This window comes from Cheilinus undulatus, linkage group 3 (assembly GCF_018320785.1).
Source record: "Cheilinus undulatus linkage group 3, ASM1832078v1, whole genome shotgun sequence".
In the NCBI taxonomy this organism is placed as follows: Eukaryota; Metazoa; Chordata; class Actinopteri; order Labriformes; family Labridae; genus Cheilinus; species Cheilinus undulatus.
This window is the reverse complement of record NC_054867.1, coordinates 42,881,975-42,906,123: the sequence shown is the minus strand read 5'-3', so window position 1 is coordinate 42,906,123 and position 24,149 is coordinate 42,881,975. Positions and strand designations below refer to the sequence as shown.

Here is a 24,149-nt window from a genome sequence, read left to right as displayed (position 1 = left end):
GGGTATCGCCAGAAGCCATAGAGATATAAGCATTTGAAATGTAAGATAAAACTACTTTTTCCTCTTTTTAATGTACCATGAAACACAATAGAGAATAATACATGTTTTTTTATTTTAGAATATTTAACTTACACTGACACAAAAAGAAACACCTCCACACTAACTGTATTTGATATATTTACATGTAGCCCCCTCCCACCCCCGCCCCCAGCAGTTACAAGTGCACATGTACACACATACATACTCCCACAGAACTGAAAGAAACACACTACGGCTTTACCTTAAGACTAGGTACAGTATCAAGGAAGAGTAATGAACAGATCTGAATGAAAAAACACATTTTTATAGAATTGAAATTTGATACTTTGTGTCTTTGTGTGTATGCTGTATATATCATCTATATCTACATCCATTACATATTTCAGGCATCCATACAAAATGTTTCCCACAACTCCAGTGAATTAAAAACAAACCTAGTCCATCATAAAGACTCATTGGAGGATTTTTAAGTTAAATGGTGTATTTCTGAAGGCATGAATCTTAATGGAAATACATTTGAGGAACTTCACTGACAAAATGAACGTTAGGTATGAGGCTAGTTGTGGTGGTTGGCTAACTGAAAACGACTGATTTTTAGCTTCACTCGACCTACAGGTTACAAAATCACCTCTCTGCTCCTTTTAATTTATATTAAAACTAGGTTTAATTCACATATACTTGAAAGTGTGAGAAGACAATTAAAAATCAGTCTATTTGTGTTTCTGTTTCAGACTTTGTTATAGTGGACCTGTAGCTGCCTTGAGGTTATATTAGCAACAGCTACACGGCAGTTGAAACGCTAGCTAGAAGGATAACCGCCATTTTTAAACTTATTTCCCCCACTTTCTTTCCCGTGTTCATTAAACCAAACAGCAAAATTTTTAACAATACGCTCTAGAGATGCAGGTTGGTGGCTTTTGTTACATAAAGTCATAGCTAAGCTAGGTCCCCATTCTCTTGTCTTTGTGCAATAGTTAATTAACTAAAACGGAGTGATGCTTAACGTTTACTTACACCCAACAGAACCGCAGATGTTGACTAAAGGCTTAAAGGTAGATACACTTTCAGTACTTTGGCACTCACAATTTTCTTATTTAAAACAACTTTTATAACTAATGTTTGCAGTAACAAAAGGTTAAGTATGTCTGTGTCTAATTCACTGGAGTACACATTTGCACACTTATCACCTATGTAGTTAACTGAAATATACTTTGGTACTCAGTTTATCTGCAGATAATATTTGACACAATAAGAGGACCTTTTTTCAATAAATCCACCATAAAAAATAGATTCTTGTACTATCATAATAATATTCATCTTGGATATAGTGATTGGCCAGTCCTAAGGAAAGAGAAAAAAAATAATACTACTTAAAAAAAAAAAAATTTCTAACTGATTAAAACAAAATACTTTTATACCACAAACACCCAATATATTTTCAATACACCTTGTTCAGGGTAATTGCATGCATGCACTGAGATACACAACATAACTGGAACGAGGCTCTGCTTGAACGGCACGAGTAGCCACTTTAGTTCTTCGCATCTGACTCCCAGATATGACATGAAAGTGCAGTTGTTTTACCTTCAGCATCATTGAAGTCTGTCTGACACTTCAAAGAAAATAAACTGAAGGGTTTCGATCTTATCTCAGCTACAGCCCTCTCTGTCTTTATCTGGGATCTGTTTTGTGTTTTATCTTAACAGGACAGCCTCCTCAACCCGGTAACAGATGTGTTTCAGAGCCCTTAATATCCACTTAAGGATGGAGACTGGGTAATGATCACCGGCAAGTTTGTCTCATGCTACAGTTGTGCAGGCGAAGGATCTGATCTAGGTCATTGATCAGTTTTGAGGGGTAAGGTAATGAGAAGGGATGTGCTGGTTTTCTAAGTTAGACTACTTCTTTTTGTCCGAGCAGAGCCTGTACCAGAATTGGAAGCGCGAGTTTTATATTCTTTGATCATTTTTCAGAATTATACTGCAATCACATTTAAAATACAGAGCTGGGGTGGATTCAGTGGCTGGGATGGGGGAGGCCAGGGGATTTTTAAGGGGGAGATGGGGTGAGGAGAAGGTTAATGGGGGTGGAGGGGGGATATGGGGAAGGCTCACCTCACAGATTGAGTGACAAGCACTATAAATTGAACAGTTACGATTTTTCTTTTTAAGAAGTTTTGGCAAGAGAAAGTAAAGAGTGTGATGCATGCTTTAATGCAAGAAAATGATTAAATGTAAACAAAATCAGCAGGTAGGTCTTTGTTATTGCAGTTCAAAACTGCTGCAAGCTGATGGGAGTTAATCATAATTTATACAGTCTGAAGGGTCAGACCTTCACAGCTGGCTGTAATACACTCATGAGCCACCAGAGATCACTGTGGGATGAGTGTGCACAGAGCATGCAGGCTCCTTCACACTCATCCAGGCACAGATTACCCCCTCAGTGTAAAGTGCTTTGCTGTCTCAGCCACATTTGAAATGAACACTTTAAATCTTTATTGTCCATAAGACCTGGTGACAAACATTCTGATGAAGTAGACAACTGCTGACACCTTTGTTTATAGAAAAAAAATAAATGAACACGTGAAAAAAGACCAATGTGAGAACAATATTGCACATAATCATACAAAACTCTAAGACTTTGCCCACAGTGATAGAACAGTGTACAACAAAAGACAACACTAGTAGGTTACAGTGTCTCTGACTTTAGTGAGATATATTTACAAAGGTGAAATGACCGTTTCTAAGGCCCAATCATTCGCAAACTCAAAGTCTCCTAGTACGTTACATAAGACTACTTGAGCAAGATTGAAATATAACAAGTAACAATATAGTGAACTCATACTTTTTCTTATTTTTTGCAAGAGACTTGTTTTCAAGGTGTAGCCACGTCACCAACCGAGTGGCAAAGACTTCTGAAGTTCTCGCCGTCCGCGACTGAGTGAGAACATTTGACAACCTTTTAAGCTCGCTCTGCACCTTGAACATGTAAGTCATCACTATAGAAACCACTAAAACAAATATTGCCACATAGTACCATGCAAACAGCAATTATAAAACATTTATAATTTAATAAATAAATTCATTTTCCAATAAACGTCTCCAATAGACATCAGATATCTTCTCTTTTTGAATAAATTTAAAAGGCTCAGTTGATGCAGGCAATGTTTGTGGAGACAATCCCAAAATAGCCGTGTTCTTCAAAAAACTGATGTGAGCTCTAAACAACCCCTTTGTCAGTGTTAAGTGTGACAAGGATCTCAAAAGAAAAATTCACTTGGCATCCTATAATCTTTGAAAACTAGAGGTGACTGCTTCTTAAGTGTCACAGGTAGATGTGTTAAAAATTTGCAAAAGCAACTTTAGATAAATCATTTTATAAAACAGATCTATGCATTTCTTTAAGTAAACTTTAAATTTATAATCTGGTATTTTAAAATTGTCTTGCATAACTTAAGAGATAATAGTTAAGGAACATTGGTTTTTAAAAGACAATAAAAGGGTGGAGGATTTTCCCTCAGATATAATATTGCATTTAGATATTAAATATTTCTTATAATTAAAATAAAAGCTAACCCTGTCAGATATCACAGGCCAAATGTTTACAGGTACAACCTTGTCTTGTTTGACAAACCACCACCGCTGATATGTATGTCTTTACCCTTTTCCACTTGATCTTTAATGTTGCTTTAGTCATCTTTATTTACAATACAAATAAATCTATTGATACTAGCAGCATTCACAACATATGGTCAGACATTCAAGCAACACTAAAAACATTTAATATGCTTTTTAAATAGTTCTAGAAACTAATCTGTTTTGCTTCCCTATATAGTATATACTGTATATTTATATATATACGTATTTATTTATATTTCTACTACCAGTGCAAATGACCAAAAACAGTTTCTTCAAGAAAAGAAATGAAAGTAAAGTGACAGCTGTCCTTGGTCAGAGTGAGATGATTCTGGATATTTTTTAAGACTTACGAAATCTACATATACAAAATATATGTGTAAAAAAATAAATAACATGATCACATGAATCCGGATTTCCAACGATTGCACATTCCTTCCAAGATGCACTTTTTGAACCCGAGAATGATTCATTCAGACGTGGACGTGTGTGGCTCAAATCTTCACCCATCAAGAGGATATAAAATCTCACTGGAGAGTCTACTGCATAGAGGTCAGTCTGGTGGACAAAGTGAGTTTCCTAGCTACAGAAGCCTTTGTCCTCTCTCTTTATATCGACTAAACCCTATAAACAATCAATACATGTTCAAAATCTCGGCAAATGTCTAAACATGTATTTTTGTATCACTTATAGGGTGGAACAGTATCATCATCGACATGCTATTTTCATGTAGACACTTCACTTTTCTCTCTTTAGCTCTCTGTTCTCTCTAATTTAAGCAAAAGAATTGTTGTTCACTATTTCTCCTTGAAAAATACTTTGATATGGCACATTTAATGTATATAAATTAGGCAAAACAACACTATATCTTTGAGTGACAATCCAAAAATGACATAAAACTAGTTTATCAATATGTGTAACATCTGTCTATAAACATAAATACATATTTTGTTCTCTAGATGAAAAAATAACATTTAGTAGGTTTTTTTTCTCTGTAGTTTAATGAACTTGATGAATTCATCAAAATTTCACTTGTTGCACAGTGGCGGACAGTGCAGGTGCAGTGCTTGTCGAGGTTACAATGACAGTTATCATAGTGACAGGAGCCTATGCCATCCAATAAATAAATAAATAAGTAAATAAATAAATAAATGAATAAATTCTTTTTTTAAAAACAGCGTTTTGAGCTGTCCTTCTGAGCGAAGGAGCGGTTTTTCTCTCCACTAGAAGCTTTTTAGTATGTCACAAAAATACTACACTCATACTGAACAACGCGTCAGAGCTTGTACATTATTTACAGTGATCCACACGAGGGTCGAGGGGGTGCTGGCAATGATAATCTCCTCTGGATGGGGGGTGGGGATTTGTTCTATCTCCCCATTTTGCTGTCACACCAGCCTTCTTGCTAGGAAACGCACTATTCACAGTTTAATAACGTGTCAATCTCTACAGACTAAGCTAGCCTTGTTGTTGTTTTTTTTTTGGCACTAACAGTGGCCCCGGGATAAACAGCCACTAAGAAATCGGTTGAAAGGAGGATGAGTAGAAAGACAGAGGAAGTGGAGTAAAAACACACACAGTTATAAGGATGCCATGCTAACAAAGTGATCAGGATAAAGAGAATACTGCAGGTTTGATCCACGTGCCTTTTCAGTCTTCTTCAAAGTGTGAATTTCACAGTTCATATTCTTCCAGCTGGTGGTCCTGACCGTGGGCAGCAGTGTCTTTTTGCCTTGAAAAGTTAAAATCACATAAAGACAAACAGGCCGGAGCGCTGTGGGAGGTGTCCAATCACAACGAGAAAGAAAACCAAACAGACAAATCCAACACTGAGCTCATTTCAGCCGGCTCTCGGTCTTCTCGAGCAGAAGCCGCTGCTATGCCACACTTGTATTTGAAAAAGAAAAAAAAATCGACAACAGAAATCTGCAGTTTTCAACAAAGACAGACACATACATGCATGTGCGCTCACACCTCAGCTAACAACCCACCAACACCACCACCCACTCCTCCTCCTCCTCCTCCTCCTCCTCTTGACTCAAAGCGAGTTACTACAGCAGATTACAGACTAGTGAAGGAAAAAAGCTTCTTTAAGAACAAATCTAGAGAGCGTCTAAATTAGTCTAAAGCCTACGATAGTTATAGTAGCTTACGGGACTAGAATGAAGGGTTTGTAGCTGAGGGAGAGGTGCTGAAGCTGAGCTGGGCTATTGGGTGGGTGTGAGAGGACTATCTTACAGAAAGAAACGGTAAGAGTGACGTGATGATGAAACAGGGCTGATGAGAAGGTGGGAGCACAGGTGACACAGGAGCAGGGCAGAGGGAGGGGTGAAGGGGGGAGTAGTGGGGGAGGGGGGCTGCTTTTTCAGGAGTAGATAGTGATAACCTCACGGCCGCCACCGCGGACCAGGAGAACCCGGTTGAGACCCTCAGTGAGGACCTCGAGGAACTCCATGTCTGGCAGAGGGGAGTTAAAGAAACTTGAGGAAGAAATTTAATACTGACTAAAAATACTTATGAAGTAGTCCGTATGTTCATGTGCACAGTTAAGGCGAACTATGGTTATAGCTTAGAAAGGCTATTTAACTGGACTACTGTCCTCATCCCAGTTTACAAGCACTTGTTGACTTAATGATGGAAGTATGTATAGTTCCACTATGGTAGGTGGTGATATGCCCCATTTTAGCTAGCCATTGGAGGACTTTCTTCCCACTGACCTCTTAAGCCACATACCAAACAACTGAAAAAGAAGTTAGCATGTGGAAAATGTTGTTCTGTTCAATGGGGAACCATCTTCTCCAGCTAACAGCACATAAATTGTCTCTATGTTAGTCTAAAAAAATGCAAGGCTGTCACTCTAACCTTTTACTATAATGACAACTTTATTTTGTCTTTCTTTGGCTTTTTAAACACCATCCTACATTCTGACTGCTACTTCTCCACCAAACATAATCCGAAATCAGCAGTGAGGCATTTTGGGAAAACCTCTTGTACAAACCATGAAACATTAGCTTGACTTCATTAGATGCTGATAGACTAACCTTGCTACCTTTAGTAAAAAACTGCCCACATTTTCCCCTAAATTGCATTATCTAAACACTGAAACACTTTTTGAGATGTATAAAAAAGTGCCTTAAAATTGGCGAACTTGGATGCACTTTAAATGCCTTCCATCTAAAAGTGGGCTCATCCTATAAACTGGTCTACCCAATGTACCAGTCTGAAATGCCTAGACATGCCCCTTCTTGACTGCAAGTGCAGCTGCCTCTATCAGCCACTGCACATGACCCAGTGCTATTGAAAATTCACCTCAATCCATTATGTATCATTAGCTGCCGATTCACTGCTCAAAACATGCTGGAATACAGAGGACGAGAATGGTGGGGCCACTTTTTTAAAGGGTTTTCTCCCTCTTTAGGTCATAACCATGCACTTATAGAAAATGCTGGCGCTGGTTAGTCCGAAAAGACTCCACAATTGGTAACTACAAGGGGCCAGTGGAGGTGGGCAGTGCAATTCTTGCCAGATCAGTTGCGAGCTATGGGTGCCTACTTTATTAAGTTTCTGTCGGCTAAGAAATCAACTGTTGCAGTGGTAGCCAGCAGGAGTGCAAAACACTTGTGGTACTAGAAACAGCTGCACAGAAACTGCATCTTGTGGACTTTTCTGAGTGCAATAGAAATCCCCATCTAGGAAGGCTGTTTCTATCTTTTCCCTCTGGGAGATCCCCCAAAACAGACTGTATATTACATACTAGTGTTACTTAGTCCAGATTTTGTGGCTATAAATAATTAATGCCTCTAAGAAGAGGAGAAGAAAGTGGCCCAAATCAGCACTGGAGCATCTTAATGACCTACAAAAACAAAGGAGACTATTAGGAAAAACACTGATCATTTTTATATTGCAATTCTATATGCCTACCATAAAGTAGGTATCAGACAAGGAGATTACACTCCTGAAATTAAATTTCAAAACATTCTGAACAAAGAAGGATGAGGGGCTTGTGTCGGAAAAAAACTACATGTGTTCTAGACAAAATCAGCAAAGACATAAATTGTCCCTAATTTTCCACAGGGGGCACCAAATTTGACACAACTCCAAAGTTCCCCAGTATCTTTAAAGTGGATGGACATCACCAGCACAGTATACACAATATAACAGCTAGAGCTCTCCTTGCTACCCTAGTAGTTGGTTTAATTTTTCTAGTTTTAAAACAATTGAAATTGCTTGACCTCTAATAAAGCTATTATTTCATTTGAAGCTGTATTTTTGCCCCTGGGGACAGTAGAAAAAAAGCTTTTAAGATAGAGCAGGATTGTATTTTGCACGTTATATAGGTAGAAGGCATTAAAACGTAAAAATAAGAGATGCACAATATCGGTATTGGCAGAGATAATAATAATAATAATAATAATATATTTTATTTATAATGCACTTTTCATTAAGGAAAATCTCAAAGTGCTACAGAGTACGCTAAAAATCAAAAGGACATAAAATAAGATAAGCTAAAAATGTTACACATTGGTATTGGCAGATATGAAAATGAGAAATATTGTAAAATATACAACTTTTCCATCAGGTATAGGTGGTTGCCTCGGGCACTAAACACTCAAAGAGGCCTGCTGTGAGCCCAAAACATAAAACGACTACAAGACTGTCTACTTCCCTGCACCTCTCTTGGCTTTGCTTGACTCAGCCTCTCTTTACCCAAGACGCACTTTATGTTTTTTACTATGAAAAAAATGTGCATTGGTAGTGGCTAGAATGAATTTGGAAATATTGGCATATCGGATGTTGGCAAAATCCAAAAAATATCAATGTATACAGGCAGTATTCACCCACGTTCATACTCCTTCTACCTGTGTCTGTCTGGATGAAGGATACAGTTCTCGTCACCTGTCCGGTTCTTAGGGGGCCCGGGCATATTGAGGAGGACTAGCTTGGCCTCTGAGGACTTCTTGACGATAACTTCATTCAGCCGGAGTGCTGTGTGCATACGTCGCACATTGGACTGGTTCCTAAAGGGAGACAAAGCGAGTGTAACTTAGGTCCAACTGTTTCACACTGATGTAGCCTCTAACTTTTAAAATCATACTAATCAGCATTAAGTGATTGGGACTGTCGAGGTGACGGATGATCATTCACACACAATTATTACATCTTCATCTGCTCATGTTGATCACTATGAGATGTAAATGGACTGAATGAGGTTTATAGGGACTTCAATACTTACAGGTTCTCCCACTCACTGCAGCATGGCAAGAAGAGAAATACATCATAATCAGTTCTAAGCTATTCAAGTTTTTCTAGTGAACCTTATTCCAAATTCTGCTTAAAACCTTAGAAATCCATTAACATCACTCTAACAGACCTCTCTGCTTTGTTTTAAGAGACAGACTGTGGAGACTTGAGGCTATATTCGTCAGTAACAAGAAAGTAGTTCACCTTTCCAACAGGTTAAAAGTTCAATGAGCATTTCAAAGCACTCACGGCTTCATGTTGAAGATGTCTTTGATGCCCTCTGGTGTGGCTGCACCGGGTGGCTTGGCTGGCTCACCGTCACACTTCTCGGTCCATGTCATCTGGACCTGCTCCCCGGGGCTCTGTGCCCCCTCTCCGGGGGTCAGCGGAGTGGCTGGGGTGGCGGGGCTGGCTGGGTTAGTGTTGTCATGGATGAGCTGGACCTGATCAGGGGGGGAGACAGGGGAAGAGGCCGACTTTGACTATGAGACGAGAGGAAAAGTGGACGGATATGGATTTACATGTACATTACATGGACAGAGTCACAGTTGAGGTGGAAATGTTGGATGCAGGTAAAGTAACAGAGAGCCACAGTGTTTGAGAAAGGGAGAGGAAAAAGAAGTCTCATTAAAGAGCCTGATGAGGTTTATTCTGAAGATTTTTGGGCTTTATTTTCTAGTAGTATTGGCTGTAATATTACATTACCTTGATAAAAACCTGCAATTAGAGAGTGAATAGCACTTGGACAGAAATCTATGACTAAGGAACACAACAGAACTGGAACTACACTCACCAGCCACTTCAGCATTAAACTCAACTATCTAATTAGCAGTTTGGTTTTGAACTGTAGCACATCATCATGACCATGTCTACATGCCTTAATGTGAGTAGTTGATTAGATATTCACCTTAATGAGAAGTTGAACAGGTGTAGACCTTTTTCAGACATGTCACTATTAAGACATCACTCACTACAGTGGATGTCTGAAGGGCTGTTGATGACATTAGGCCATGATGTAGTTTACATTCACCAGTGTTTGTCATACAGAGTGATTTACTCAAGTGTGCTTGGAAACAGAAAACTTGTAAAGACCAGACTGAAAGAGGCGTTTCTCCAAACACAGGCAATGATCTTGAAGCACACAAAGCCTTCATAGCAGTCCACACGATTCCCTCTTTGTTTAGTTTTTCATTAAAATGTCAAAACATGCTTCTCAGACAAAACAAAGAGGCCTTAGGAAGTACTCATTCACTTTTTAAACAACCCACTTGGTTGAAAGTCACCAATAAACAGGGTCATATTTTAAACTGTAGTACTGGCGTTTGTGTTAGCATTAGCCCTTCGGTGCTTCTGTTACACTTGAGAAATTGCAGTTTTATGCTTTAAATTACAGGTTTCAAATATGGATGTTTCAAGCTTTCTAAAATTTCCATGTACAAAATGTGAACTACACAGATTTCAGTAGGAATGTCAACAGCAGTGTTTATTTAGCTCAAGCATCCAGTCAGTATCATGCCCCGTTTGCCATCCAGGGAGGGGTGGGACTGGACGGAACAGACCGTGTCATGTCAGATGCAAAAGTTCTGTACCTATTAAAGTAGCTGGTGAGTGTATACTTTAAGACTGTGCTAGAATTGAGGTATTTGAGTCTGGGCTGACCAGGGTGGCTTAACATTTTAGGAAACTCAAAACTAATGTTTGTAGGCAAATATAAAGCAGCAGCAGGTAATTAGCCTAAGTTTTGCTTATCACAGAAAGTCTGACAGTGTACAAAGCAAAAACTAGAACTACACATTTTAGACTTGATTTTCATAGTGAAAGTTTAAATCCATTCAGAGTAATTGGTCTTCAGTGTTGGGGTTTATTGACAAAGTTAATCCAACTCTATAGAGAGTAAATTGATCAAAGCACCGTCCATTACCACTTCGGATGTGGAGGGAAGTTTTCCCATCATGCCCTTGGGCAGAGTGTTTAAATGTGTTTAGATGTTGAGTGTTGTACAGTGATCGCTGTTAGGATCCCATTGCCCATGTTTCTGGTGGACTATTGTTGTTTTTGATGTTAAACACTTCTGCACCATCAGTGAAGTTATCCACTACACTGGTCACCTCCTGCTTGTGGCAGGAGAAGATCCATAACAAAGGGAGTGTTGACTGGCTCTGTGTCTGTCTCTGTGCTTCATTTTTGTCATGAGACACCTGACTTTGCCACAGGTATTCAATGTCAGACACATTTTTATAAGGTACAAAAAGTGCATTGCTCACCTCAAATGTACACCCAAAGTGAAAGGAAATAACACAATATTGTGTAAAGAACACTCTAAAGTGTAAAAAAAGACACTGTGGGTGTTAAAGATATTTATTTATAACACTGTAAGACAGTTAAAACATTAACACTTCTCAAAGTGTTACTTTAACCCAGAACCTGTGAGAATTATAGAAACTCAGAAAAAGTGCTGAATTTAATACTATGGGAATTAAATTAACACTGTTGATTTTGCTGGGTACAAGGTTATTGCAGTGGGATTAAAATATTTTGGTGCTAGTATATTTAACACCTTCTAAGCAATTAAAACATAAACAATATAATATGTTTATTATTAAGCACTTCATGTATCTTTTAACCCTTGAGAAAGAGCAAGGTTAGTGTTTTCCCCTTATTCTATTCTTAATGCTAAGCCTAGCCAACTAGTTTATGGCTGTCCTCCAACTAAACATCACACACAAAAAAGGCAAATGAACATCTTTCAAAATCTTAAAGTTGTCCTTTAAAGCTCATCTGAGTATTTTTTGTAAAGTTATGAAACCACCAGAATTAACATTGATGCCTCTTTTTGACCTACTAAAGAAAAAAAGGTCATACAGGACTGGACCGATCATTTCTTTGTATTAATTTTTTAGCTGATAGCCGCTGCTGCGAGGTAGATGTCAGACAAAGTAAGCTACAGCCTGCTGCAAAACAGCCTTTGATTAAATTTTCCAATAGCAATGTATCACAGAGAGTTATGGGATTGACCGTTCAAAGATGCAAGGAGGAGATTTTTCCTTAAAAAACATTGCTTACACAATTACAGAGCAAAGAGAGGTGGGGTCAAAACCGGTGTAAAAACTTAAAAGATCCCCACAGAAGCCTTCTAGAGATAATATACATCTTTTCCTACCTCTGCTCCGTGATGTATTGCCCTTATTTTTATGAAATGTCTTTATAGTTAAAGTTTCATAACTCCCTTGGGTGTCTGATTTTATTTAATTGCTCAGCCTGGCACATTTTCCCTCCTTACTCACTATCATGCGAGCTGACAGATAAACTTTCTGTTTCATATTAACGTCATCAGTACTCTACCTCTTCCTCAGGCTTCTCCTCCTTGCTGGCTGCTGGCGGCTCCTCGGTCACGCTCAGCTGGGTGGTCACGGCGGCCGGGTTCTTGCGGCGAATGGACCCACGGGATGAATCAGTGATGCTCTGGATCTGTGACAATACAGAGGGAGCAAAGATGAAGAAGGGAAGGTATGAGACTTTGCTTTTGGCAAGCCAGCTCAGGAATGTGTTCTTACAAGACATTTATTTACTGTACAACAGTGCACTTTAAAGAGTGAGCACTTCCACTAATGCACTTATTATGTATCGACCTGAAGACCCGGGGAGTCTTTAAGTCCAAGAAACAATGTAGAGGATGTCCTAAGAGTAAAACACTAAAATCAATATCTTATATTGTCCACATGTGTCAAAGTGCTTTCATGCTGTCATGAACAAAGAGAGTGTATTTGTTGCTGTGGCTCTAGTCGTCACTGGTGGAAAGGGTAAATATGGTTTCCTACTGCTCAGATTTAACCCTTGATACGCTTTTGTCCTGAAGGGCTCATCTGTCATGTTAAATTAAGTCAAGTCAAATCATGCCGAGCTATGCCAAGTCAGCCCGTCATGTCATGTCAGGTTTATGTGTGCATCTTTTGATGCATTTGCCAACAACAAAAGTTTCACATAAACAGACTTCTTACCTCTCTCTCACGCTCGTTCTTGGTCAGGTTAATCTGTTTAAGCATCTGCGACCGCTGTTCCATCACCAGAGTCTTCTCGTAAGTGTAGGCCGAGATGTCGCTGTCGTGCTGTAGAAGAAGAATTTACTCTTTATTGTCTTCAATTATATAAAATTTTAAGAAATGCTTGATCTCCCATTTGTCCTGTTGTATTTTCTTTGCAAATTCTGTTGAGCTAAAGATTTAAAGTTGTGCTTCAATTTGCTCTCAACCTAAAACCCATGAAGTAAAATAATATCTAATTTTTCACATAAAGTTAGGGTTTGGCCAGATTGGTGCAGCATCAGCAATTTTGCAGGTGCTGTACCGTACCATCGTGGTGAAGAGGGAGTGAGCCGAAAGGCAAGCTTTCTATTTACCTATCGATCTATGTCCCAACCCTCACCTATGGTCATGAATTCTGGGTAATGACCGAAAGAATGAGATCGCAGGTACAAGCACTCGAAATGAGATTCCTTAGGAGGGTGGCCGGGCTCAGCCTTAGAGATAGGGTGAGAAGCTCGTACATCTGGAAGGATCTCGAAGTAGAACTGCTACTCTTTCACATCAAAAGGACCCAGTGTAGTTGGTTCGAGCATCTGATCAGGATGCCTGCCTGACTTCCTGTGGAGGTCTTCCTGGCATGTCCATCTTGGAGGAGACCCCAAGGCAGACCTAGAACTCTCTGGAGGGATTATATAGCCCATCTGGCATGGGAGCACCTTAGAATCCACCAGGAGGAACTGGAAAACGATGCTAGGGAGAAGGATGTTCTGGCTGACTTACTTCGCCTGCTGACACCTCGACCCGACCCCGGATAAGCAGAGGAAAATGGATGGATGGATGGAAGTTAGGGTTTACTTATAACTTAAAACCAGACATTCTAAGGTCAGTGAGGGTATCATATAAATTGGTATCAGGATAAAGATTTCCAGTGCACCCCAACATAAAACTCTTTTTCAAAATAAAAAATAAGTGATTATTTTCTAAAGCAGGTGAGCACAGTCATTGTAAAGCAAATGATGGTCTGCACTAGAATTGGTTGACACTCTAAAGTACAATGATGAGGAATTTTTTGAATAGACCTTTAGTGGGAGCTGGATCCAAAATGAGCAAGCTTACAGAAACATGAAGATCCACACACCAGGAAGCTTAATTTAAAGCAGTGAATCCCAAAGTGGGGTCCTTAAGTTATGACGGAGTGAACAGCAAGGCTAAAAAAAGTAAATGCACAAGGTGTAACACTGCTTCCACAGCATGGCTTAAAGATCTTTCTAAGTAAACATAGGGCTAGCAACAAACCTATGACAGAAATTACAACTACTAATAAAATGATGTATAAATGTGAGAGGTTGCATCTGTCCTTCAGCTTCACCTGTACAAACTAAAAAAGATCTGTCCTTTTGCCACATCCTAGCGGTGTGAGATAAGCTTTTCTGCTGTTGCCCCTATCAAAACAAAATACACACCTAAATTGAACACTTAAAATGAGCTAACAGTGGCAGTCTCAAATTTGAGGTTTGCAATTGCTATTTTGTATTTTTTTGCATACAGTGTTTGAGGTAAAATGCTCATGTATGCACAGTGATGAATAGATGGATTAAAAATATTTTCATCTGCCAATGGGGGGCCTGGCAGAAAAAGTTTGGGAGTCACTGCACTACAGATTAGATTAGCATCAAGTGATGTGCTGAGCCAACATACTTTTCCTCAGATATGCTGGCTTGAATGATGAAGAGCATGTTGGCTCCAAACATCACTTGTTGCTATACAAATTGTTGAAGGGGGGCTTCCTGGTATGCAGATTTTCATGTACAATATTGACACAAATTCTTCAATAAAGTTCTTGTTTTTGCTCTCCTTGAAACCAGCCTCCTGACTATGTATGCCTGGCTATATAAGTATAAAACCAATGCAGGAACTGCACAGAAAACTCCTGTTTATTACAGCAAAGAAACTCACTATATAGGCCACTTTAATCTATTATTTGTTAATATTTTTCATCTAAATTTGTATCACATTCAGCCTGAAAGAATCCATATTGATCAGGCCTAACTGAAAAGGAATGCACAAATGACTGCTTAAAGTGTGAAATTGTCATGCACTGCCTCAAGGTAATATTTTCATATCTGTCATAATACTTTAAAAGGGGGGGAGCCATACATACCTGTACTCTTCTCAAACTGTATCTCATGTTGCATCATGCACCAGTCCGTCATTTTAGATAATGCAGGGGCAAATAAAGTCATGCATTTTATTCAGTTTAACTACATGTGAATGACAGTGCACGTACTGTGGGATAACTGTTGCTGAGTCCTCTTATTATTTCACCACCTGAGCTTCTAAGATTATAATACAGACTTTTATTCACTCAGATCTACATTTTCTCTGATGTGGTTAACAGATACTCTAAAGTCAGTCTCCTCTGAAGAAAACTCACCATTTCTACAACTTCCACCATGGCGTCGATACGGAGGTGATAGAGGAATGTGGTCAGGTCCTTTTTCATCTGGATGCTGTTGTCGTCCATCTGGGCCACGGTGAAGATGCGCATCTTGCACTTCCTCCACACCTGAGTACCAAGAACAACAGCACCATTACATCATGACAACATTGTTTTATTAGTCTAGGGCTAGATTATCACAAGAAAAACCTTCATGAGGTGGTTTGTATTAACTATCATCGACTTAAATTCTATGATAAACTCAGTGAGGTGCATGTCTCGATATTAAAACTAATGCATATTTGAAATGAAATGAATCACCTTATAAAAACCTAAAAAGAAATGTTATAATGGGGTAAAAACCAACGGATTATAAATCTGTTGCAAGAGGATGTACTTGTCTTTTGGTTATTCTGAATCTACAAGGTTCTCTTTTCATAACTTTTTGCCTCTTTTGATGGGACAGCTGGAGAGATCGGGGCGAAGACATGCACCAAACAGCTCCAAGATCAGGATTCGAACCTGCAACCAATGTGTCAAGGACTCTAGCTTCTGTAAGTGCCTGCTCTACTAAATTAGCTTAACCTATGCCCAACATCTAACATTACCCTGTCCAGTCTTTGTTGTGGTAAATGTTGCACAGTACCTTGTGCTGGCGGAGGAGGAAGGGCAGCAGCATCAGCATGCCTCCATCATGGACAATCCACCACACGTCAATGTGACCCTCAGTGAAGCGCTCTCCATTGGACGGGAAGGCTGAGATGTTTTTCGGTACGAGCAGAGCCAAGTGAGCTGCGGTGGTTTCTCTGACCAACTCTGCAGAACAGACACAAAGACTGTTTTCATAAAACTGTCCTCAGTTTCACTTCCTTGATGCTGTTATTTGGCTTGTTTCTGTTTTACATTCACAAATTATCTGTCCTTGCTTTCTTGCTCTTGTTTCTTGTCTCTTCACTTCTCCAGGAGAGGTTAAACAGCAGGATGAGCCGCTTGGAGGCTGAAGCTTTTGGGATTTTTTTAAAGATGCTTCAACAGCAGATATCCTGGCCATAAAAAAGCTTAAACCTGCAGTTTCTGGTTCTGTGTAAGTGCTCACTTTAAAACACCCCGACTTAATCCTGCTTAGGCAGACCTCAGGATTTTTAGATTATTGGTTTGTTTGCTGTCCAAACAACCCACCAATAAAGTTCCTCCAGGTCTGGTGCTCGTCTCCCTGCTTCCAGTTGCGTGGCCAGGACACCAGCACAGCGTTATGTTTCAGGCCTCCAAGCCCACTGGCCTGGAGGAGGTGGGAAGTGGCATCACGTAGGTTTGAAGACACTGTCACTTGACAGAAGCCTTTCACCTTCTCTGTCTCCATCAGTTTACGCAGCGCCTAGAGAGGAAGGAGAGGAAAAATCTGTCACCAACGAGCAGAGGACTCACGGAAAGCTAGCTTAGTGCTAGCCTGAGGATGACAAGCTGTTTTTCAAGTGAAGCTCACAAATAAAACATCCTTGAGAATCAAAGCGGAGCAAAATATCAAATATTTGCAACCATCCATATCTCTGTGGTTGCACTGAAGTCTCAAAGTTTCTTACACTTTTGACTTTTAACACATGCTAATTTGGAAATGTGCTCTATTTTTTCCATTCACATCCACTGTTTGACATCATGTCTGTGCTGTTAATGTGCATGTGTGCGGCCTATACAGTGCCCATAAAAAGTAATCACCCCCTTGGTGTGTATAACCCTTTCATTGGTTTTATAAATCAATCATGGTCAATATAATTGGGATTTTTTGACAAAAAAACAAACTAACTTTAATTTCAAAGAGAAAACAGATTTCTACAAAGTAATGTTAATTGAATCAAAACCTGTAATGTAAATAAATAAATATTCGCCTCTCCAGCCACTAAGTGCTAGTAGTCTCACAGTTAGTGACTGCAGTAAATCTGTCTCAAGTGATGGTAGTATAAAGACACCTGTGTCTGGAAGGTCCAGTCATTAGTAAATCAGTATTCCTGGCTACCATTACACCATGAATACAAAAGAACACTCCAAGAAACTTAAAGAAATGGTTATTCAAAAGTATAAATAAGTGGATGGGGATACAAAAAAAAGTCCTAAGCACTGAGCATCCCTGGGAGTTCAGATAAATCCATCATCCACATATGGAAGGAATTTGGCACACATAAAATCCCTGTGCAACCTGACAGAGCTTGAACAGTTTTGCAAAGAAGGATGTATAGTAAAATTGCAGTGTGCAAGCCTGATTGAGACCTATCCACACAGACTCAGTGCTGTGATTACAGCAGGGGGAAATCTACTAAAAACTCATTTGAAGGGGGTGAATATTTATGTAGTCACCTATTTTACATTACATATTTTTATTGAAATGACATTTCTTTGTATAAATCAGTTTTCAGATATTTTTGTGATTATTTTCTTCTAAAAAAGGCAAATTATATTGACCATGATTGATTTATAACATCAATGAAAGGGTAAAACATACAAGGGGGTGAGTATTTTTTATAGGTACTGTACATAATGCAAGCTCTACAGGCAAGTGCTATTTGTTGTTCACTATCAGTGGAGTCAGTTGGCAAATAGAAGTCTTGCCAAAGCTAGAGTTCTATTTATCAGTCTTTTTCACCCAAAAAAAGCTCTTAGAGGTTCTTTTCTCTTCTTGTGATAAAGAAATGTCCAGTTCTGATAAAACTCGACATAGCTACATCCACGCTAATCTCTTTAATGCTCGCCATTGTTTACAGGCTTGCAGTTGCTTAATAAAACCATGCCAGTTGCTCCCACCTCTTCCTCTTTATACAGTGCTGATTAGTCTAGTCATTCTCTGACCAGTCAAAAACATTTCAGCTTGAAGCTTCTGGCTTTGCAAAGTTGCCTTTATTTTGTTTATTCAAAAAATGATCAACAGTAGAAAAAATCTCAGCCTAGTGTTTGGAAGCTGAACAGACCGTGGACCTTTGACCTTTTATTCTGCAGTTCATTTTTTTTCTTGCACTCTAGTAATCTCTTTATCTCAAAAAGTGATCAAACAAATTTGAGGAATTATAAACTGTACTTAGGCTGCCCACCTGTTCTGCACGCTGACTCTGCTCAAAGTTATCCAGGTATTTTCCCTCCAGAGCCGTCCCAACGATAGTCAGACCCTTTCCTGCCTTTAGCTGGTTTGTCAGAGAGAGCAGACGAGGCTGCTCCACGTTCTGCTCGGCATCTGTACTGACCAGCACCAACAGCTGGGGCCTGCAGAGAGAGGGCAGAGGGTGAAAACACCAAACCAGCAGGAAATTACGAAGGGCAGAGAGAGCAATAAAGAATTAAAGCTGATTCTGATAAAAGAAATGTCCAACAGAGCAAAGACACAGCTCTGGATGGGAAAGAGAGACAGAGGAAAACTGCAGAAACAGAAAGATTTATGCACTAGGATGAATTCATTAACGCTGCTTTAGTTTGACAGCTGTGATGAGGAGAATCACATTAATTAAGAGAATATTCACATGTACTGACATGCTGTTAACAAGTTAAAAACCACGTGATTGTGTGTCATACCTCCAGTTCTTGGTGTGCGGGGGACCTTCCTCCAGCCTCATGAGGGCGTAACGTGCAGCACTCAAAGACAGACCACGTATCCCATCACCCCACTCTTTCTCCGCTCTGTGACACAAACATCAAATATTGTCAAGCTCTGATTTGAAATTGGTTTGCAACATAATCCTCATTATAAAAATTGACATGTGTAGTTTGCAGAATGAAACTAATCCACTTTTACAAGATGTGTTGATGTAATGTCACATGATTTGACATAAGGATCAGTGATAAATGTCAAGTTAACATGATGTCACTCACCACAGGGGATCACAGCACTTAATACTCAGTGAGCATGAATGGATTAACATGGGGTCTACTACGCACTCGCACAGGGGCCTTTGTTAGAAACGACTCGTTCTTGTGCACTTTTTTACGTTTCTGTGTAATTTTGCAGCACCTTCTTATAATATTGTTTGTTTTTTTGTTGTTTATATGTTTGCTATGTAACTCCATTTAAGTAAGAATCCAACAAAAACTTGTTTGCATACTTCTGTCATATTGCAGCTGCAGAGCAACCCCAGGCTAAAGTATTGTTAAAAATATATGGTAGAATAAGAAACTAAGTAAAGAGAACTCTTATCTAAGGCTTTCTTTGCTGCTTTTCTTTCATTTTCCTAGTGTGCTATGAGCTCTCTGACCATTACCGCCAGCTCTAGCAAACTTTAATGACCTGCTCCTACAAGATTTATGTTCCCATTAAACTTCTCTAATGCTTACCTGATGCTAATGATGCAGTGAAATTAAGTTTGCAGCCCCTCAAAGTATTAAAAACACTTTGCCCTGAATGTTGTAGATCTTTTTTTAATGATGGTCCTGTCCATATTTTGAGTCACTTATCTTTTTTTAAGTATCTAATAGAAACACCCATCAACAAGCTCAGGTTCAGTCTAGTTTAAGGACATGTATGAGGGATTTATTTTAGAATCTAAAGGAGTTTTTATTCTCAATAAACCAGCTGATATTTGATGAATGAGTATTTTGTAGGACAGTTTGCTGTTGGCAGAGATGGCCGGCCTTGTGATCAGGTCAGGTCAATGACTTGAGATGATAATAGTGCTATTATTCTCATCTGTTAATAATCTTTGTAAAATGGTGTGAATATTTTTCTGATGTGCATTATGAAACCTGTTTACACTAACAACAAAGTTTTTTTTTTACTTTTCTTGAGGTTGGTTGCTGGTTGTGATTCTTGGTGATATTCAAAGATAAAATAACTCTGAGGGGCAGCCCAAACTTTGTAACAGATTCTCCGAGCTATTTTGCATTGTTCCAGGTCCATCCCCTCCAAACTAAGACTGAGGTCCTTTTAACTTCTTTATCTATTAATGCCTACCTTTCTGTCACTTTCTTTAGATCTCTAGCTTTCTAACTAGCTGGGGTATGTGCTGTAGTTTCCTCTGCTCCTCATTTAAATTAAAGTGAGAGCTGTTTTGGTGGCAGGGGGCAGTGAGCTATTTAAAGAAGACCTTAGGGATCAACCAAGACAAGCGGAGGTTAACTTTTGTGGCCTCGACAATAGACTTTGGTAAGATACGCTCTGAAATTGAGGTTGTGTGAACTTCCAGTGAAAACAGTAGCAGTGGACACAGGCCTTTAATCGCTTAGCACTGGTATCTCGCATATGAAACAACTATTTTCAAGAATATTCCTCCTGCTGAAATGTTTAAAATGCTCTCTCCCTTTCTCATTACAGTGTCAGACAGCCTCTTTTCATCTTCAGTTGAAGTTAATACTCAAGTTCAGGTAAAACTTTTTGACTCCTAAGCAGAATCCAACAGCTCTGCTTATCCTGCAAAACTTCACTGAACAGACATTAATCTACTTTAAAGAGACACAGAAATATAAAAAAAATAATAAGATGACTGCACTATTTGAAAGAAACAGCCCTTTAATTGTTATGTTTTAAATAATGTTTTAATATCTTTCTGAGGCCTTGCATGTACAGTGCTTAACAAATTTATTAGACCACCTGTCATATTTGTCTCAGAGACCATCCAGCATCATGAAGTGCTTTAATGCGGACTCTTTCATTTTCAGTGAGCTCTCCACGTTTTACCATTTTGAACAGGAATGAGGAATTTCAAACTGACAAACTGAATTTTTGATATTTTGGGCAATTTGCTTAGAAATTTTCAAGTATTTTCATAGAAAATGTGGGAAAGTCATTTGTATATTTTGGGGAATTTTACTGAAAATATTCCTGCTATTTTTATGGGAATGTATTTGTACTTTTTATGAGAATTTGACGATACATTGTGGGGTGGGGGGGTGGTTGAAAGGAAAATTTCAATTAAATTCAGACCTTTTATTGTGAATTTTGTTGATGCTAGGCCTTTACCAGTCCTTGTGCTCCATCATCAAAATAACTCCACCTTTCCTTTCTCAATGACTGACACCATTTCTGACTGACTGGAGACCCCAACAACTGACCACCTGGCTGACACAGCCAAAACATGCTCTAAAACTGATACAGTGCTGTATTTTCTGCAGAAACGGACCTTTAGGAGAGTTGTGAGCATCACTGGTGAAAACTAATTCCTGTTCAAAGACAAGGCTAAGCTTTTAAACATAGCTGTTCTTACTCATCCTAAATAAGTTGGAGAAACTAGAAACACATTCCAAACAAAAGCTCAGGTCTGAGGAGGATGTTAATGAGGAGGATTTGACATCTATAAAATTCTGGAAACAGATTTCTATTTTATAGTTTGTGTTTTTCATGGTTACACACTCCAACATGACAAAAACCCACTTACACCAGTATCCCTGAAATGCCCAAACTAAAATGATTGATGGAGTCAATTTAGAGGCAGAAAACTTTAAAACTTCAGCACACACAAACATGCATGCACGCCAACAAGAACACACACTCTTCAGTTAAAAGCTAAAAGCAGCCAGTGAATCCAATCTCTCCTGAGGTTGCGCTCCACTCACCCTGCAAACTCGATATACTTGTAGATGGAGCCAGCAATTGCCATGGCGACAATGGCGTAGTACCATGAGCAGAGGAACATGAGAGTGAGACACAAGCTCATTCCCAGGAAGGACAGAGTCCTGCAGGGATGGACAGAGAAAGAGAGTAAGAAATGAAGGTAAAGACAGGGAATTTAAACTGCTGTTTCTCTCTGAAGGAGCTGAACTGACCAGTGGTAGAACTTGAAGCGAGGTCTCCAGTTTGGAGTCCTCAGCAGCGTCTGCAGGGCGCAGGCCAAGTTCACAAACATGTAACACATCAGGAAGAACCTGCAGGATAGACAGAAGCACAGACAGTTTCTTAAAAACAAAGGGTGGTCACTGCTACGGTGTAGCAACTCGCTTGCTGACCACTTTCATATATTTTGGGACTGCCACATATTTTCAATCATATCGGTAAAATCAGCTCTGGGTTTTGAGCTTGATTGAAGTTACAGCACTATAAATTTAGGGAATTTACTGCACACTCTTAATGTGCGGAACAAACACCTTCTCTAAAATATTACTAGTAGCCAGCAAAAAAGCAACAACTCAACAAGAAACCACCAGCAAAAGCAGAATGGATAACATGACATGGAAACACTGAGTTTTTCGTGATAAGTTCTGTAGGTAATGGTCCAAATAGATAACACTGAACAATTTTAGTAGAAAGAAGGAAGTTGGTATACAGGTGCATCTCAAAAACTGACTTTTTTGTTTTAAGATTGATGATTACAGCTTAGAGCTCACAAAAATAAAAAATCCACTATCTTAAAATATTAAAATATCAGAAAACATCAGTCCAAAAAAGATTTATAATCCACAACCCTTTACCTTCTGGAAAATTATGCTCTTTTATGCACTCAGTCCTTGGTTGGAGCTTCACTTGCACAAATTACTCTAGCTACGTGATGTAACATGGAGCTAATCAGTCTGTGGCACTACTGGGCTGTTATGAGGCCCAGGTTGCTCTGATAGCAGCCTTCAGCTCATCTGCAATGTTGAGTCTAGTGTCTTATCAGCCTCTTGACATTTCCCCAGAGAGTCTCTGTGGGGTTCAGGTCAGACCACTTGGCTGGACAATCAAACACAGTAATACCAGGGTCAGCAAACAAGTTCTTGGTAGTTTTGGTTTCAGTGGGGGCAGATGCCAAGTCCTGATGGAAAATTAAATCTGTATCTCTACAAAGCTTCTCAGCAGATGGAAGCATGAAGGTCTCTAAAATCTCCTGGTAGATGGCTGACAGTGTTGACTCTGGACTTGATAAAGCACAATACCCACAAACCATCACTGACTGTGGAAAGTGAAAACACGGGACTTCAAGCACCTTGGATTCTGTGCCTTTCTGAACTTCCTCCAGACTCTGGGACCTTGATTTTTGTCTAAAAACAGGACTTTGGACCTCTGAGCAATGGCCCAGTTCTTTCTCTCCTTAGCCCATATGAGAGGCATATAATGTCGTGGTTCAGGAGTGGCTTGACACTGAGAACAGTACACTTTCCTGTCCCTTTCCTGGACATTTATGGTGGCTCTTCATCCACTGACTCCAGCCTCAGTTCCACTGCTTGTGAAGCTCCCCTCAGTGCTTGAATCTGTTTGACAATCCTCTAAAGGCTGAGCTCATCCATGTTGCTTTTTCGCCTTTTCTTACCACACTTTTCTCTTCCAATCAGCTTTCTCTGAATGTGCTTTAATACAGCCTCTGAAAACAGCCTGACCTTTCAGGAGTGACCTTCTGTGGCTTACCCTCCTTGTAAAGTATGAGAATGACTGTCCCCTGGATAATAGTAAAGTCAGCAGTCTTCCCCATGATTGCAGTTTTGTGTACTGAACCAGAATGTGAGAATGAAGGCTTGGGAAACTTTGGCAAATTGGACTTTTCCAATATTCTAATATTTTGAGACAGTATTTCCCGAGCTGTAAGCCGTAATCAGAGATTAAAACAAAAAAAAAAACTTTTTCATGATAAATCAGGTAGACCGCATTAGTTTGTATGTAAAATGTTCCATGAAGGTCCTGCACAAGACAAACAGTTTCACTTAATCCAGAAGATAAGATGGACTTTTAATGATAGCTTGACACCTGAGGTAGTAACCCTTACTTAAAACGTAACTGCACAATGACCTGTATTGCACCACCTTTGATGGCCTGTCAGTTCTGTAGTTAAACAGTTCTGTGTTGTAAAAAGTTGCTCTGATTAAAATTAGATTTAAAAAAAAAACTCAGGAGTGTGT

At 39.4% G+C, this 24,149-nt stretch overlaps 1 protein-coding gene across 3 annotated transcripts in view; it reads right to left on the bottom strand.

Moving 5' to 3' along the window:
• Nucleotides 1–11: 11 nt before the first annotated feature.
• The window catches only part of slc12a5a (solute carrier family 12 member 5a), a 315,053-nt gene continuing 290,915 nt past the window's right edge, over nt 12–24,149 (bottom strand). For 2 of the 3 annotated variants that reach the window (XM_041782804.1, XM_041782806.1), the window contains exons 14-26: nt 22,107–22,205; nt 21,897–22,016; nt 18,927–19,031; nt 18,452–18,620; nt 16,554–16,749; nt 16,021–16,190; nt 15,372–15,503; nt 12,914–13,021; nt 12,258–12,383; nt 9,165–9,397; nt 8,908–8,922; nt 8,559–8,692; nt 12–6,131 (exon numbers count right to left, since the gene is read on the bottom strand). In XM_041782804.1, coding sequence (XP_041638738.1) covers nt 6,040–6,131; nt 8,559–8,692; nt 8,908–8,922; nt 9,165–9,397; nt 12,258–12,383; nt 12,914–13,021; nt 15,372–15,503; nt 16,021–16,190; nt 16,554–16,749; nt 18,452–18,620; nt 18,927–19,031; nt 21,897–22,016; nt 22,107–22,205 — 1,699 coding nt within the window. In that variant the 3' untranslated portion in view covers nt 12–6,039. The remainder of the gene's footprint in view (nt 6,132–8,558; nt 8,693–8,907; nt 8,923–9,164; nt 9,398–12,257; nt 12,384–12,913; nt 13,022–15,371; nt 15,504–16,020; nt 16,191–16,553; nt 16,750–18,451; nt 18,621–18,926; nt 19,032–21,896; nt 22,017–22,106; nt 22,206–24,149) is intronic. The other variant, XM_041782805.1, reaches the window with a different exon arrangement.